General features: G+C 46.6%; 1 protein-coding gene across 1 annotated transcript in view; it reads right to left on the bottom strand.

Moving 5' to 3' along the window:
- Positions 1-16,729, bottom strand: part of SLX4IP (SLX4 interacting protein) — a 106,318-nt gene that overhangs the window by 80,079 nt on the left and 9,510 nt on the right. Inside the window, exons 3-4 of the mRNA XM_068099463.2 lie at positions 16,556-16,654; positions 4,300-4,435 (exon numbers count right to left, since the gene is read on the bottom strand). Of these exons, the coding sequence (XP_067955564.2) occupies positions 4,300-4,435; positions 16,556-16,654 (235 nt within the window). The remainder of the gene's footprint in view (positions 1-4,299; positions 4,436-16,555; positions 16,655-16,729) is intronic.

Raw genomic sequence — 16,729 nt, forward strand, 5'->3', positions numbered from 1 at the left:
TCTGAAAAAAAAATAATAATAAATAAAAAAAACCCTCCCTCCCTACCCACTTTTTTGAAAATAAGTGATGATATGAATGAATGAATGATCGTTTTCAGGCTATTTTCCCCGCTAGAGTGGGGGTTAGCCTTGCGGGCCCCATGACAATCATGGTTCCCTGTTTGAGGCAATGTTTTTATGGCCGGATGCCCTTCCTGACGCCAACCCTTGGTCACGCTCTTACAAAGATGCGCAGGGATACGGTGTACCTATTCTAAATCGGGGTACACACCGTGATCATTCATCCCAGCAAGCTGGTACTCAATTTGCCGACCTCGGAAGGATGACAGGCTGAGTCAACCCCCCTGGCGTTAATTCAGCGGGATGCCCTTCCTGACGCCAACCCTTGATCACGCTCTTACAAAGATGCGCAGGGATACGGTGTACCTATTCTAAATCGGGGTACACACTGTGATCATTCATCCCAGCAAGCTGGTACTCAATTTGCCGACCTCGGAAGGATGACAGGCTGAGTCAACCCCCCTGGCGTTAATTCAGCGATCGACCGGGATTCAGACCCAGGATCCGAGGATCCCAAGCCGGCACCCTAACCGCTAAGCCAACACCAGGCTGGCGGTGATGATAAACAGGAAAAAAAAATTAACCAGCCTAAAGTACAGGAAGGAGGGTAAACAAGACGCTATCGACAAAAATGGAACGAACCAAGCTAATCAAAAGGACACAAAGAGGTAAATGGGCATAAGCAAACATATGTACAATAATTGGAACTAAAGCAATTTCTAACCTACGAGGCACCGCTCATCACACTCGTACAACAAGTCATAATGCAGGCGAGACTTCCCTTTTCTCTAATGCACAGGGTGGATGCCGGAATCAATGCAGCCCGCTTTGGAAAGCAGGTGTGAGACGAGAGCCAGTGACGAGTAGCTCCCAAGATGAAGTAAAAAAAAAAAAAAAAAACCCAAAGAGCACAATGAAGACCAATCACAAGGAAGACCAGTGCCGATCAGCATACACCAGGGCTCGTGGACCCCTTTTGTTCTCTAAGCAAGGCCTCCAGGTGTGCCCTCTGTCTTCTTCCTCCAGGTCCTCCACAAACACAGGGTGATCCCAGCTTGGGTCAATCCAAAAACTCGAGAGAACCACTTGTTTGTGCTCCTTTTACATTAGGCCTTTTGATCTCTCTAAAGACACATGTGAGCCCTCTTCTTCCTCCCCATTCTCCTCTTCTGGTCTCTCTCATTCTCCCCTTCCTCTTCCAAGCAAAGACTCTCACATTCGCTTCCTCCTGGGTGGCGTCTTCGTCCTCCCAGCCACAGGGTAGTGCCAATAAAAATAAATTTACTGTGGCACTTCTGGCACAACAGCACACTGCACACTGCACCGCCATGGCTGACACACACTGGGCAGACAGATCATAATGGCCTTTCGCACAAGTGACACGTGTGCCTCTCTCTCTCGAACCACTTGTTTGTGCTCTTTATTCTGAGCTCACAAACATGAGGCGTTTGCACCCACAAAATTAATGTCTAACCTGTCTATAAATTACATACGCTGCCTCAACATAACATGAAACAAACAACTTACTCTGCGCCAAGTCCCTCTTACATAGCAATCTAACCCACTCGAAAAGTGGGTTACCAACTATAAAACACTTGCCACAGTCTAGCTATGGTTCCAACCACCCCCTCTCCCAACATGTTCACCGCTTATACCTAGAAAACACATTTGTCAACTACTGACATATACAAAGCTTTTTACAAGCTAGAAAATATTTTTTGGTGCTTTGGATTTTAGCTACATAATGCAGTTGATGGTACATGAGTTGGTGAATGCACTCAAATAATAAATATTTTTATTCTTGTGATGCTTTTTGGTCCGATTTCATTTGACCCAGCCATTTGACCCATTCATTTGACCCATTTCACCCAGCTGCTCCTGGACTCCGTGTCCTTTCCTCCTGACAAGGTGGAAAAGTTTGTCAACCCTCGACTCTGATTCTGCAACTGGACCTGACGGAATCAGCCCACGGGTCCTAAAATCCTGTTCTTCCGCTCTTTCACTCCCTCTCTCTGTTCTCTTCACCCTCTCTTTTGCTCAAGGTCAACTGCCATCTGCTTGGAAATCAGCCAACATCACCGCTTTGCACAAAAAAGGTGCAAAAACAGATCCTAGCAACGACAGACCAATCAGCCTTCTCCCAATTATCAGCAAAGTCATGGAATCCATCATTGCTTCGGATATGAAATTTTTCCTCTTCTCCAATGGCTTGATCTCTGATCATCAATTTGGTTTCAGACCAGGTCTCACTACTCTGGACATGCTGCTTCTGCTGTCTCAACAATGGATGGAGGTCCTCAATGCCAAACAGGAAATTAGAGCTGTCTCCCTCGACATATCACGTGCCTTCGATACGGTCTGGCACCCCGCTCTGCTCACCAAACTCTCCTCCTTTGGTATCCATGGAAATCTCCACGCATGGCTGGCGGACTTCCTCTCTCGTCGTAGTCAACGTGTGGCCCTGAATGGGTTTCTCTCATCTCCTCTTCCTGTTCAGGCTGGAGTTCCCCAAGGCAGTGTTCTGGGCCCTGTGCTTTTTCTGGTCTTCATCAATGATCTCTCTGACTCTCTTGAAAATCCTCTCTATCTCTTTGCTGATGACTCCACTCTCTGCCGCTCCATTCCTCATCCCTCAGATCGGCAGTCTGCAGCCTCCTCACTCTCTGCAGACCTGGACAAAATCATAGACTGGGCAAACAAGTGGAACATGTCTTTCAATCCTGACAAATCTCACACTCTTACGATGTCTCTCCGGAAAGACTGACTGGACAACCCTCCCATCTAGTTTCTGAATAATCCTCTCTAAGAAGTTCTGTCACTCAAGCTTTTGGGTCTCACTATCTGCCATGATCTTTCCTGGGAAAACCACATTTCCAAGCTGGCCTCCAAAGCCAGTCGCCAACTGGGCATCCTCCGTCGTGCGAAGTCCTTCCTTGGCACACCTGAGCTCCTCACCACATACAAGGCTTTCATCCGCAGCTCAATGGAATACTGCTCTCCCCTCTGGGCTGGTGCTCCTGCCTCACACCTAGCTCGTCTTCACGCTGTTGAAACCAAAGCGTTCAGAATCATTGGAATCTCCCGCGATGACGCCATCTCCGAGGGCCTTTCACTTACTCACCGCAGGCAAGTTGGTGGTCTTTCCGTCTTCTTCCGTCTCCTCTCCGGCCTTGCTCCCCCAGCATTCTCTGGGCTCTGTCCCCCAAATATTCCTACAGGTCGCACAAGATCTGCCTGCAACCCTCTTATGGTTAAACTACCAAAATCAAGACTCTCTGCTCACCTTCACTCCTTCATTCCTCTTTTCTCCCGCCTCTGGAACAAACTCCCTCACTCTCTTCAATCCCACTCCTCCTTCCAGGTCTTTAAAACGGCTGTTCACCACCATCTCTTATCTTCCCCAATTCAAAACCTTGATCTTTTCTACCCCCGCTAATTTCACCCCAAATCCACTTTTTTGAGGTGACTTTTGTCTTCTTTCCTGGAAGTCCTTGGTGTCCCTGCGTTTTATACCTATCCTGCCTCCCCCCAGGCCCTCTGCCTCCCACACATCTCCCGATGTCCCTGCCCTCAAATGTTGTGTTTGTGTGCTTCCTCCCCTTCTCTCCCCATCTTGTCGACCACTCCCCTTTTTATATACTTTGTTTGCTTGTTTGTTTGATTTGTTTGTTTGATAAATGTTAGCTCTTTCACGAGCCTCAACTTTGTATACAAAAAAAAAAAAAGAAGAAGAAGAAGAATTATGCAACACATTAAACTTCAAGGACAGAAAAATATCAGCTTCAGACATTCAAATTGACCAAAACAACCAGAATACAAAGTCGAGTTTCAGTTGATAGTGCATCACCTCAAATCCCCATGCTTCCCACCTCAGTCAAAGTTGAAAGATGTCAAAATGTTTCACCAGAAATGATCGAATATATCAGATTTTCAGTTTAAAAAAAAATTCCCCATTTTTACTCCTGACACCAAGTCCCCACCTCCTTGGGGCATGACCAATAGTCAAAACAAACAAAAAAAAAAACATTACATATTTCTAGCGACCCCACAATGTTGATTACATATACAGTTTCACTTTTTTTAAATGTTATAAAATGTGCCCGTAATTGCATTCTTTGGCATTCTACATTTTGATCCCGAACTAGGGGTCGGAGCCAAAAATTATATTGCACTTGCTCCTTCTTGCTATGTGGTGATCATAACTAACAAGTTTGAGACTTCAAGACAAAAGAGCATCACCTATACTGGTGGAGGGTTTGCTGCGTGTGGCTTCCTTTGGGTTCCTGTTTGTTTGTCGTGCAGCACGCTTCTTCAGAAACTGTATATAATCTTCGATACGGGCTTCGGCCAATGTTCTCAGCAGCGTTATAGTCTCCTGCAATTAATACAAAGTAAAAGAACAAGATAGTTGAACTATAATTGTAGAAAAGTGCAAACCTGGCAATGGGGATTGAATTTTTTTTTCATAAAAAGCAGAAATAACTGGATAATTCAATGAGTGAAAATTTAAAAATAACGAAAAACAAATAAAATAAATATAAATTAATATTCAAATCAACTATGGCCCAATGAGCCTACTATCATTTACCTTTTACATGCCGCCTCAGCACAATTCTCACTGCTCGCTGAAGCACCTAACCCCCAACACCTTCCCTTAAAACACACCTTCAACGCGGAAGAAGGGAAGCGGTAAACCCCGTCAGCAAACCAAGAAAATGTGTGTTCACACGAACATTCTATCACCTGTTACGTGTTCCTCCCCGACCTTCTGGTTTCGGTATACCCCCGAACCCCGAGAGGGGTCACGGCAGAAAGAATAGTTATTCAGTTTCAAAATCAATCACTAATGAAACCATTCATGAAACCATCAAATGAAACAATCAAATCAATAAGGAAACCACACCCTTGGTTGTCAATGAACAAATAATATATTAAAAGCACACAAGAAGAACCATACAACAATGGTGGCAATCAACCATTCAATCAAGATCTTAAGAGGGTAACCTAGCTCAAACTCACGGTACCCTGCCCCCCCCCCCCCACCGGCACTGAAACTGAGCCCTTCTCAATGTCTCTATAACTCCACGGAGATGAGGCGACGGGGCGATGGCGAGTAAGGAGGTGTAGTCAAGGCGTGGACTGTCACGTGATCCACACTAACAGCAAACGGGCAGTGGAAAGGGAACTCCCAAAGACGCGATCCAGACATGCACCTGCACCGTTCAATCAGCGAACCGCAGTGCAATCTTCAGACGCCGCTTTATTGCACAGCCGTCCCCGGCAAATCACCGGAGGATAAGCCCAGCCGACGCGACAAAAACCTTTTCCGATGAAGGCAGCGCGCGGGGCGAAATGGCGGACGGCTCTCACTCGAGCCGCGGCCTCGGGGCGAAGATTCTCCGGAACCTCCCGCCTGTACCTGACTTCGCAGGCTCTTCCACAACGCTAGCGATAACACCGATCGCATGAGATTCCTTTCAAGGACTCAAAGTTCCCTCGCCATGCACGCTCGACCACGCTAGGTACCGAGCTTTTTCAGAACGCGTCGTTTTCACTGTCCTCACGCCTTCTTCTTTTTTACCGCCTTTTTCTTCCGGGTCGGTTTCCTGTATCATTTTACGTTAACCTTTTTTACTTTAGATAGCTGTTCCTGAATACTAAACCTTTTGAGAATAATAATAATACATGATATCAGAAACATGTCAAGTGGGTGAAAACCACAACAGCGGAAGTGACGAATCCGTAACACTTCCCCTCCTCAAGAAAGAAAGTTTGAACACAACGAAAACTTTCTTTGTAGGCAAATTCTTGAAACCAACAAAAGTAAACTCACAACCAAATCATCAATTCCCGTGAGCAACAACAATCAATATTTCCCAAAAAATAAAGCAACAAAATTTCGAACCACCTACAGAGATTTCCCATGTTAATTGACTCGGGACAAAGCGTCAGCCACGACATTGTCCCTGCCCTTTACATGTTCAATTTCCAAGTTGAACCCCTGCAAAGCCAAACTCCATCTCATCCCCCTCTGATTTTATTTTTCGTTTCTTTTGAATGAAGGTTAAGGGGTAATAATCCAAATCCAAAGTCAAGCAAATCTACAACACTTTTCCCGGGAGGCCAAGCTGAAAGCCAGGTTCCATGGTGGTTGGGTGGTGAAGCCTAGAAGTATTCACTACATGGACGCCTTTACGAACGTGGAGTTCACGGTTAATCCGTGTATGGAAGTTCACTACATGGACGCCTTTAGGAATGTGGCGTTCACGGTTAATCCATGTAGGAATCTTGGCTCGGCAGCTCCGCAGCATTCAGTGCTTCAACTTTTCCGAACTTTCACAATAATTACGATGGGACCGCTTGTCACTGTCACACATGTCACATGAATAGCGGTCTCTTTCTCGGCCACTACTCTGATAATCCTTCCTTCGGGAGCTGCCGTAACTCTGGGAGCCTCCATAATAATATCGATTGCGGCCACCACCAACACGACTCCTCCATTGTCCTCTTCTGTAGCCCCCATGACACCTCTGAAATGCCTTCCCTACTGTTATGGTCCGACCCTCCAACTCCTTGCTATTCAGATCCTTTTTTGCATCTCTGGCGTCCTTTGAGTTTTCAAACGTGACAAAGCCAAACCCTCTTGACTTGTGTGTCTCCCTGTCTTTTATCAGCAGCACTTCCAGAAGCGGTCCATATTTGCTGAAGGCAGACTCCAGAACATCTTCCTTTGTTTTGAAGTTCAGTCCCCCTACAAAGAGCTTGCGAATATTGCCTCCATCCCTGACGTGCATGTGCTGACACTTAGTTTCAGGGTATTTCCTCTTCTCTTCAGGGCGCTTCATACTAGGCTTTTCAACAAACATCGGGTTACCAGAAACTTCACCACCGGCCAAATCATTCCCGATAACAAAAGATACTCCTTCTACAGGAAGAGTGGTTTGTAAACCGGCGGTGACCGGTCCTGACACCAAATCGGACTCCAAATGGATGACATGAAGTCGAGCACTAACACAGCCACCAATCCCCTGTAAACGAACACTATCACCAGTTGCTGTCTCCTCTGACAATGGCAAGATGCCTTCAAGCATTAAAGATTGATGTGCTCCTGTGTCCCTCAATACCCTAACAGGTCTCCGGTTAGTCGAGGCTCCATCCAGTGACACAAACCCCTCTGAAATAAATGGTTGGTAACCCTTTTGAGGGCGATTTCTCACAATGGCCATTGCATTTGGAGTTGTACTAGTCGAACTCCACTCCTGATTTTCCCTTTTCAGGGCATAACATTGGGACATCAAATGTCCAGGATTCTTGCAAAAAGCGCAAGTAGGCCCGGAGGAAAAACTCGTGGTCTGCCTCGGGCCCCCCCCCCCCCCCCCCCAGAGGATACATCTGCCTTGGAACTGTTGTCTTCTGATTTCTCAAAGTCGTGGTATCAGAGTGGTCCTCATAGTCATCTCGAGGCCGCCCCCATGAATTTTCGTTCTCCGCCACTGATGTACCATAGCTCCCCTGGCTAGGTCTAGGCGAGAAGTTAGGTTTGTGGAACCCATCCTGTGTGTTAAGGCATAGTCATCTGCCATGGTTGCTGCCTCATACAACTTTGGTACTTTCCTTTCCTCCAGATGTACTTTAATGTCCTCGTGGACACACTGCTGGAATTCCTCCACCAGGATCAATTGTCGCAATAGTTCGAAGTCTTTCCCAACCCCTTTTGAATCACACCACCTATCAAACATGGTTTCTTTCATTCTGGCAAACTCCACATGGGTCTCACTTTCCCTCTTCCTGGCATTCCGGAATTTTTGGCGGTAAGCTTCCGGGACCAATTCATAGGCTTTGAGAATGTTTTTCTTCAATACCTCATAATCTGCACATTGGTCAATCGGTAAAGCCGAATAAATATCTTGAGCTTTACCCACCAGAACACATTGCACTAATATGGTCCAGGACTCCTCAGGCCAGTTTAGCAGTCGAGCCACCTTCTCAAAATGTGAAAAAAAATTGGCTACCTCCTTTTCATTGAAGGGTGGAACCAGCCTCGCATGCTTACCAACATCCCAGGTGTTCTGACTAGTTGTCGAACCAGCCGGCATGGATGCTACCTCTTCCCGTTCTTTCATTACATCCAGCTCCTCGAGTCTAATTTCCTGCTGAAGCGCCATTTCACGGTCCTTTAACTCCCTGTCAGCTTTTCTCTCCTCTGCTTCGAGTTCCCTTGCAGCTTTCCTTTCCTCTGCTTTTTTCTCTTCTAACCTTTCCTGAAGTTCTCTTTCAACTCTCCTTTCCTCTGCTCTTTCTTGTACTTTTTTCTCTTCTAACCTTTCCTGGAGTTCTCGTTCCTGTTCTGCTCTTTCCTTTTCTGCTTTCCTTTCCTCTGCTTTTAACCTTTCCTGGCTCAGTTATTGCATCTCCAGTTTCCGGAGCTCCACATCTTCTGGTTCCTCGGGTAACCAATCCCAGGCTACCTCTTCCCATGTTCCTAATCCCACCATAGATTGTATCACCACTGTCTGCATCTCTGCCTTCCTCATATTAGTTCGGACCTCCAAGCTAAAATGTTTGGCCAATTTCAAGAGGTCCGATTTTACTAACGCTCTGAACTGTGCTTCACTAGGGGTCACTGCAAACTTCTCTGCGTCAAACTCCATGGTGACTATTGTTAACACCTGTTAACCTTCACACAAGAAATTTAAAAAAAAACAATTTTTTTTTTTGGGGGGGAAAAATTTGGGAATGTTGGAACAAGTTCCAAATTTGGGAATTCTGGAAATGTTAGGGAATTCTTTCCCGGACAAAATTTAGGGAATTTTAGATCCCGGACGCAAACCCAATTTGGAGCCCACGAGTCAATTGGACGAGCCCCCAATATCTGTTACGTGTTCCTCCCCGACCTTCTGGATTTGGTATACCCCCGAACCCCGAGAGGGGTCACGGCAGAAAGAATACCGTATTTTCCGGTGTATCAACCGTGGTTTTTTACCGACAGGAAAACCCTAAAAAAGGGGGTGCGGTTGATACACAGTAAGAGAAACATTTGTGCATTGAAAAACTGTCATATCATCGGGACGTAATCTTTATATTACTTTGGGGTTGCGGGGATACAATGATGAATGATCGTCAATTACGTTACTAAGGTAGGTTCAACGCCGATTACTGCTGCCAGTCAAAACACAAGAAAGTTTGAAGTTTGTAATATTTGATTTTTCTATGCGTGTTTGTGAAAATGTGTACTTTCACTAGTCCTCTTTGAATGACAGGTCACATAGTGAATAGAGTGTGCTAAATAAAGACAGGATTAAGTCACAAAACAAAAGCGTCAACATGGTAAACAGGATGTTTTGCATGGGACATTATGACGTACCTATTGTCTAACCAACGCTGTGGTATTACTGGCAAGGATTATCTGGCAAGAAATAATAATTATAATGTTTTTTAAATTCTCTTTCAACTCATTTCATGTATTTTCACTCTTTCTCTGTCTTCAGTTTCCCTTTCCTTTCATCATATTTCGCTTTCCATTTTATTTATTTATTCGCTTCTCTTTTTTAAATTTTCCTGATTTTTTTTTTTTGAAGTCGAAAATCGGGAGTGCAGTTGATACACGGGTGCGGTTGATACACCAGAAAATACGGTAGTTATTCAGTTTCAAAATCAATCTAATGAAACCATCCATGAAACCATCAAATGAAACAATCAAATCAATAAGGATACCACACCCTTGGTTGTCAATGAACAAATAATATATTAAAAGCACACAAGAAGAACCATACAACAATGGTGGCAATCAACCATTCAATCAAGATCTTAAGAGGGTAACCGAGCTCAAACTCATGGTACCCCCCCCAGGGACTGAAACCGAGCCCTTCTCAATGTCTCTATAACTCCACGGAGATGAGGCGACGGGCCGATGGCGAGTAAGAAGGTGTAGGCAAGGCGTGGACTGTCACGTGATCCACACTAACAGCAAACGGGCAGTGGAAAGGGAACTCCCAAAGACGCGATCCAGACGTGCAACTGCACCGTTCAATCAGCGAACCGCAGCGCAATCTTCAGACGCCGCTTTATTGCACAGCCGTCCCCGGTAAACCACCGGAGGATAAGCCCAGCCGACGCGACAAAAACCTTTTCCGATGAAGGCAGCGCGCGGGGCGAAATGGCGGACGGCTCTCATTCGAGCCACGGCCTCGCGGCGAAGATTCTCCGGAACCTCCCACCTGTACCTGACTTTGCAGGCTCTTCCACAACTCCAGCGATAACACCGATTGCACGAGATTCCTTTCAAGGACTCAAAGTTCCCTCGCCATGTACGCTCGACCACGCTAGGTACCGAGCTTTTTCAGAACGCGTCGTTTTCACTGTCCTCACGCCTTCTTCTTCTTTACCGCCTTTTTCTTCCGGGTCGGTTTCCTGTATCATTTTACGTTAACCTTTTTAACTTTAGATAGCTGTTCCTGAATACTAAACCTTTTGAGAATAATAATAATACATGATATCAGAAACATGTCAAGTGGGTGAAAACCACAACAGCGGAAGTGACGAATCCGTAACACACCGCACATCATCACGTTTGCAGGTGCATCAGCGACCTCATGATGTTGCACATGCCCAATCTTCCTGGTTCACCATTGTCACATTTGACTTCACTATTACCAAGAACTAGCTGGTGTCTATCCTCAAAATTTATAAAATCTTAAATAACAGGTGTTAATGCCACAGTGAATTGTAGGCAAGCCAACATAAAATTGTACAAAACGTTAATAGACCACTTAACAAAATTATTCATAAAGAATTTATGACTGCCATGTTGTGTATTCATTGGAATCGTTTTTACTACCAGTGAGGTGTCATTTACTAAAGCTTTTCTTCAATCTCATCGTTATGTTCATTTGTAGCACAAGATCAATCGGAATTGGATTCAGACACCATTAACTTCTTCTTCTTCTTCTTCTCAAATCAGAAATTAATCTTCTTCATATTGTTGTGGTGGTCACAGAACTGAATCCGTTTTGTTAACATGTCGTTACAGAACAAATCTTCTTGCGGATCCAGGGCCTATTTGCACCTGTACCTGGATTAATTTGGAACATCTGTGGCCGAAAGGGCAACACACCAGACTTCTCTCCGTGCCGAGCACTCAAAACTGTGGTGCAAGCGGATTACCACATCGAGCGGAAGAGAGAATTTAATCAAGCTTAAGGCGTTCCAATCCAATTGTCCTCTAAAAGGATTATAAAAGCCAACGCAGTCTTTCCCCAGTGATCATGACAGTCCGAATAACTACAAACAGAGACCAAGCAATTTCAAAGTGTGTATTGAAAACGGGGAGTGGGAAAAGCAGGGATGCAACGATTACAATTCTATTTTCAAAAAAATGGAGTATGCACCCCAGAGATTTGTATGGAAGGCAGAGTCTATCCATAGGATCTCAGTCAGAATGGATAGCCTATCCATAGGGTCTTAGTGACTCCAGAGAAGAAAGACCAGAGAGATTAACAAGACAGGAATACCCAAATGCATGCCATACACGAGCGGATCAAGTACTGTGGAACAAGCACTGAACTGACCATAGGCAAGCAAGCAGACAGGAAAGAAAGGATCAGTGGTTCCTCGGGTCGACAGGAGGGCTGGGTCAAACTGCTGCAGCAAATTGCAGCTGGACGAGGAAGGAATAGGGTTCATGAGAATATAGGCTCCACCTCTAAGAGAGCTTCCTTGAAAAATGTCTTCTTCCACCAAACCCCAGACCAGACAAACCTGCTTCCTGTCCAAACAAACTTGTTTTTATAAGGTCAGGTGAAGCCCCATCCCATGACGTCACCAGGCCTGCCTGCTCTACGAACATTTGTGGTGGTTCATGCACCACTCAAGCCGATACCCCGCCTCAAACCTTCTCGGTCCCTTGTGGATGTTTGAGACCCTGCAAGAGCACACCAAAACTTGTGCCTCGATCGTATCAGTCAGGCTGTTATGCCCCAAAATCACATAAAGTGTAGATTTCGAGGGTAAAACATAAAAAAAGGGTTTCGGGTTTAGGGAGAAGCAGTTTTAGAAACAAACAATGGGAGGGGAGACAACAAGCTTCTATATGAATATAAATACTGTTACGGTTTTGCGTGACCCCATTCCCTTACCAAGGGGAGATTAAGCCCCTTGTTCTCCTTGGGTCTTCGCAACCGCGAGACTTGTCGCCACTTACGGTCAGATGCGGGACAGGGTTTCGGGACAATTTTCGCACGTACCTAAGTACCCACGCCGCCGCGGAGGCGGGGATCAAGTCTTGCACGAACCACGCGTAATTTGAGTACACCCGAGCGGATTGCGTACCACGTGGTCCGTGCAGTTACCATGTTATTGGAACCCGATCAGAGCGATATAATTCGTACCATGCTTAGTCAATGATGGAGAGACAAAAGCGATCGAATCAAAGAAATAACAGGTTTAATTATTATTTACAATGATTGGTAGAAGAAGCAGAGACACAGGGCAGTCTTAAATAGTCTTACTTATCGCCCAGACAATGGGCCGATTCACACTCACAGGGGGATGAAGGAAGAAAATGTGCATGCGCTGAACGTGCAGGCTTTGGTTCGTCCAGGAACAGCTCACTCGGTGTGGCCCTCTGGTGGTCACCGCACGTTCCCCGGTGAAGACAGGCAGGCAGGTGGGAGGGATCCTCGCAGCGCGTATCTCGAACAAAGGCAGGCAAGGAAAATATGCGCGTCTCTCGCCCGGCACGGCGGTCCTTCACAGCGCGATTAATACAACGGCGCGCTTTCACTCTCGTAACTCAACGGAGGATCTGACTCAAGCTCAACTGAGAACTCAACTTGTAACTCGTCTGCCTCCCTTCCCGCAACTTGGCGCTCCGAACCGACTCTCACAACTTGGTTCAACAGAGGACCCCGGCTCATAACTTGATTCAACACCGCGCACTCTCAGAACCCACAAGCGCCTCTCCCCATCACTGAGGTGGGGGCTTCGGGCACAGGGTTACATTGCCATGCCCTGGCCCATCTCAAATGTTCCAAACCACGCCTTTTGACGATGTGGCAAGCCACTCCCCTCGAGCCCTGATTGGCGGCTCATGCTTACCGGTCACTCCCCCACTCCTTCTGTCCCGCCTTCCTTCGGCCTGGATCGACTCGTCAGGCCGGCCTCGTGGTGATTTGCACCAAAACTCAAAGTATTGTTACAGACGCGGCTTAGATGTTATTTACCGAGCGGTTTGGTATGACCACGTCTGCACAAGTTACCCGATTATACCCGAACGTTGACTAATCGCGCTACGCTAGATCAATGAAGGAAAAGACACACGGCTGGGATTAAAATGACACGACACCAGGGATACGGTTCTCAAGACCTCCGGAGGAGATTATATTAAGGCGGAAGGTTAGATTACAACTACAAGAGGGACATCATAGAAAGACAGGCACTTAGACACACTTATATTAACCCCAACAGACGACAGATAAACGGGACAAAAGGCTGACTCACACGGGGATTGATGGCAAGGAAAGCGGGTATTCGATGGCCAGCACAAGGTGCACCTTGTGCTCAGGGACAGGATAGCGCGGCCCAAAAGATGCAGGAGGTCTCTCAGCGCTCGGAGGTGGCTCTCTTGTCTTCTCAAGCTCGGGGCGCATCTGACCTCACATCCGGTAAGTCGCTGCGTATATCCGGCGGGGAGTGACACGCCCTCGGCTCGTTAGCTCCGCCCCAGATGGAATCGGCTCGTTGCTTCTCATTGGGTGCATGCGGGGGGGTTACCGGCTCCGCCCTTGACGAGGGGCTGACAGGGAGCCCCTTCGTGGTAACCCCGTGGAGCGCATGGTCATGGCGGCTAACCGAGCTGGTGGGAGGACGCACACTCCCCCCGCGCGCCGTGGTTGTAGTTGTTGTTGTAGCTGTAGTTGTTGTTGTTGTTGTTGTTTGGGGAAGAAGATGGAAGGAGGTATGGGAAGGTCCTAAACTCACTACTGGTGCCATATAATCACATTCTGGTGCAACGAAGAGTCAGAATTAATGGAAAGGAGTCCTTAACTGACATAGACTAAAAATAACTAGCAAGATGTCCGAAAGTTGTCTACGTGAGATGCGGTGGACCTGGGCACGACATTTAATGGGGGAAAAAGGGGAAGGTCGGTTCTACAGAGTGTTGTTTACAGACAATGGGACTAGGGAATGGGGGATTGGGGATAGTTGGGGAGTATTGGGGAAATAGGGGAATATTTACAAGCGGATATGGAGGCCAAATTCCATATTCGCAACAGTATCAAGGCAGCATAAGCATTGGAAGGAGACCTAACTCTCAGTATTCTACTTAACGCAAAACTAACATAGGAAAGGTCTATGCTTACATTTACTATGAAATAACTGAACTATTGCGAGGCTACGTGTTGTAGTGTGACTAAACTATGAGGGGAAATTAACCTTTATTTGTAAAACACAAAACCGCAACAATACATATTCCTTTAACACTTCATTTTACCTCACTCAAGCTAAAACGTGCAATAAAATAAATAACTATTTCTAAGCTACACATGCTCAACCCCTCAAAGCCATCTCCACAACCAAAATTTTAAACAAATTTTTAAATCATGATAAAGTGTGAAGCTTAATGTTGATTCGAAAATATAAATCAGTTGTGTGGGAGTGGCAATGCATTGTACCTACGCATATTTGTCAAATGTTCCTTCATATTTTACCATTATTTACTTATTTTATTATACACCCTCATGAGCTCTCAATTGAAGAAACAAAAAAGGCAGACAAATCATCCGTCATTTTGTGGGCATAAAAAATAACTTTTTGCATTTGTCATGGGTACAAACGGTTTCGTAATCTATATATATAAAACACAGTTTGTGTGTGTGTGTGTGTGTGTGTGTGTGTGTGTGTGTGTGTGTGTGTGTGTGTGTGTGCGCGTGTGTGTAATGTTACCGATAGACTCCGAAACGGAGAGGCTCACGTGCTTGATATTTGGCATAGACATGGCCATTGAGCCTGGGACGAACATGGCCGAGACCATATTTGACGAGATCCATATTTTTTATTCATATTTACCTCAGCGCATTTCAGCGAAGTACCCGCTAATCTCAGCTGGTGCCAGAGCAGCTCACTGATTCGCTCAGAGCGATCACGTGATGTTCCATCCCCGCCGCTAGACGGATTCGCTCAGAGCGATCACGTGATGTTCCATCCCGTCACACGTCTGCACGTAATTCAGGGCGAAAAGCGATTGCGATTTTTGACCTTTATGCGATCGTGTTTTGTGTCGATTTTGTGCGATATGAATTAAATTTTAATTCATATTTCGTGTTTACGAATTCGAATACGAAGGATTTCCCCTTTCCCCTTTCGATTTTGAATACGAATTCGTCTTTTAAATTTTAATTAATTAATGTCTTTGAAACAGCAGTGAAATGTCTTTCCACAACCCTTCCGTAACCGATTGGAGCAGTTTATTGCCGCACAAAATGGCATTTTAACAGTTGTCTGGCTTTTAAAATCTGGGACACGTTCAAAACAAACGAGATCCGCGAAGCGAGTTGGTCGAGTCGTGCTGACCAAGATGGCGACACGGCGGCTTCAGTTTTCACTGAGTATGAGCGTTCTATATATTTTCAATTCAGTGCACCCGACTCGCTCACGTACTTGATTTGTGGCATAGACATGACCATTGGGCCTTCACGGTGTAATTTGTGCGAGGCTTTTGTCCGAGTGAGCTTGAGTCGAGAGGGCGAATGTACTGGTTGGGAATGTACGGGTCTCCCTTCCCCCGCCCGGCAACGCCGGTACTGGAGGGCGTGGGTCACAGGATCGGTGAATCTCCAAAATCCGCTTCGTGCTCTTGCGAAGATGCAGGACGATGTCGCGATTGTTGTGCTGCTCTCCGACCATGAGAACTGCAACGTCATTGTTGACTGCCCCTCCCCTTCCCCCTCCCTCCCCTTCCCCCCTTTCCCCCACCCTCCTCCCCCCCTTTTCCCCCTCCCCCCTCCTTTCCCCCTTCCCCCTCCCACCCCTCACCCTCCCCATCCCCCCCTCTTCTCCCCTCCCCCCCTCCCTCTTCTCCCCTCCCCTCCCCCCCTCCCTCTTCTCCCCTCCCCCCTCCCTCTTCTCCCCTCCCCCCCTCCCTCTTCTCCCCTCCCCCCCTCCCTCTTCTCCCCTCCCCCCCCCTCCCTCTTCTCCCCTCCCCCCCTCCCCCCTCCCTCTTCTCCCCTCCCCTCCCTCTTCTCCCCTCCCCTCCCTCTTCTCCCCTCCCCTCCCTCTTCTCCCCTCCCCCCCGTTCCCCTCCCCTCCCCCCTCCCTTCCCCAACCCCACCCGGCAATGCCGGGTACTTCTGCTAGTCATGTATAATATGGCCTGTGCTCTATTATTTAGGGTAAAACCCAATACCTCATACTTCAAGTGAAGCTTTTCTTGTCCATGTTATTCATTGCCCAAGATGCCCAAGTATGAAGAAAGATTGAAAGCAAATGAAGTTAGTACCTCTTTGCATGTGATGGAGAAGAGGCCCCATTCTTTTGTATCCTTCGTACAATTAGCCACGACAGTTCGCACCTCAGCAAACACAACAAATTTCCCACACTGAAAGAAAAAAAAGAAGAAAACAAAAACCAATTAGGCATGCAATATGGCACATCCGATTAAATACAAGCTGTG

This window comes from Myxine glutinosa, chromosome 9 (assembly GCF_964187855.1).
Source record: "Myxine glutinosa chromosome 9, kmMyxGlut1.1, whole genome shotgun sequence".
NCBI lineage: Eukaryota > Metazoa > Chordata > Myxini > Myxiniformes > Myxinidae > Myxine > Myxine glutinosa.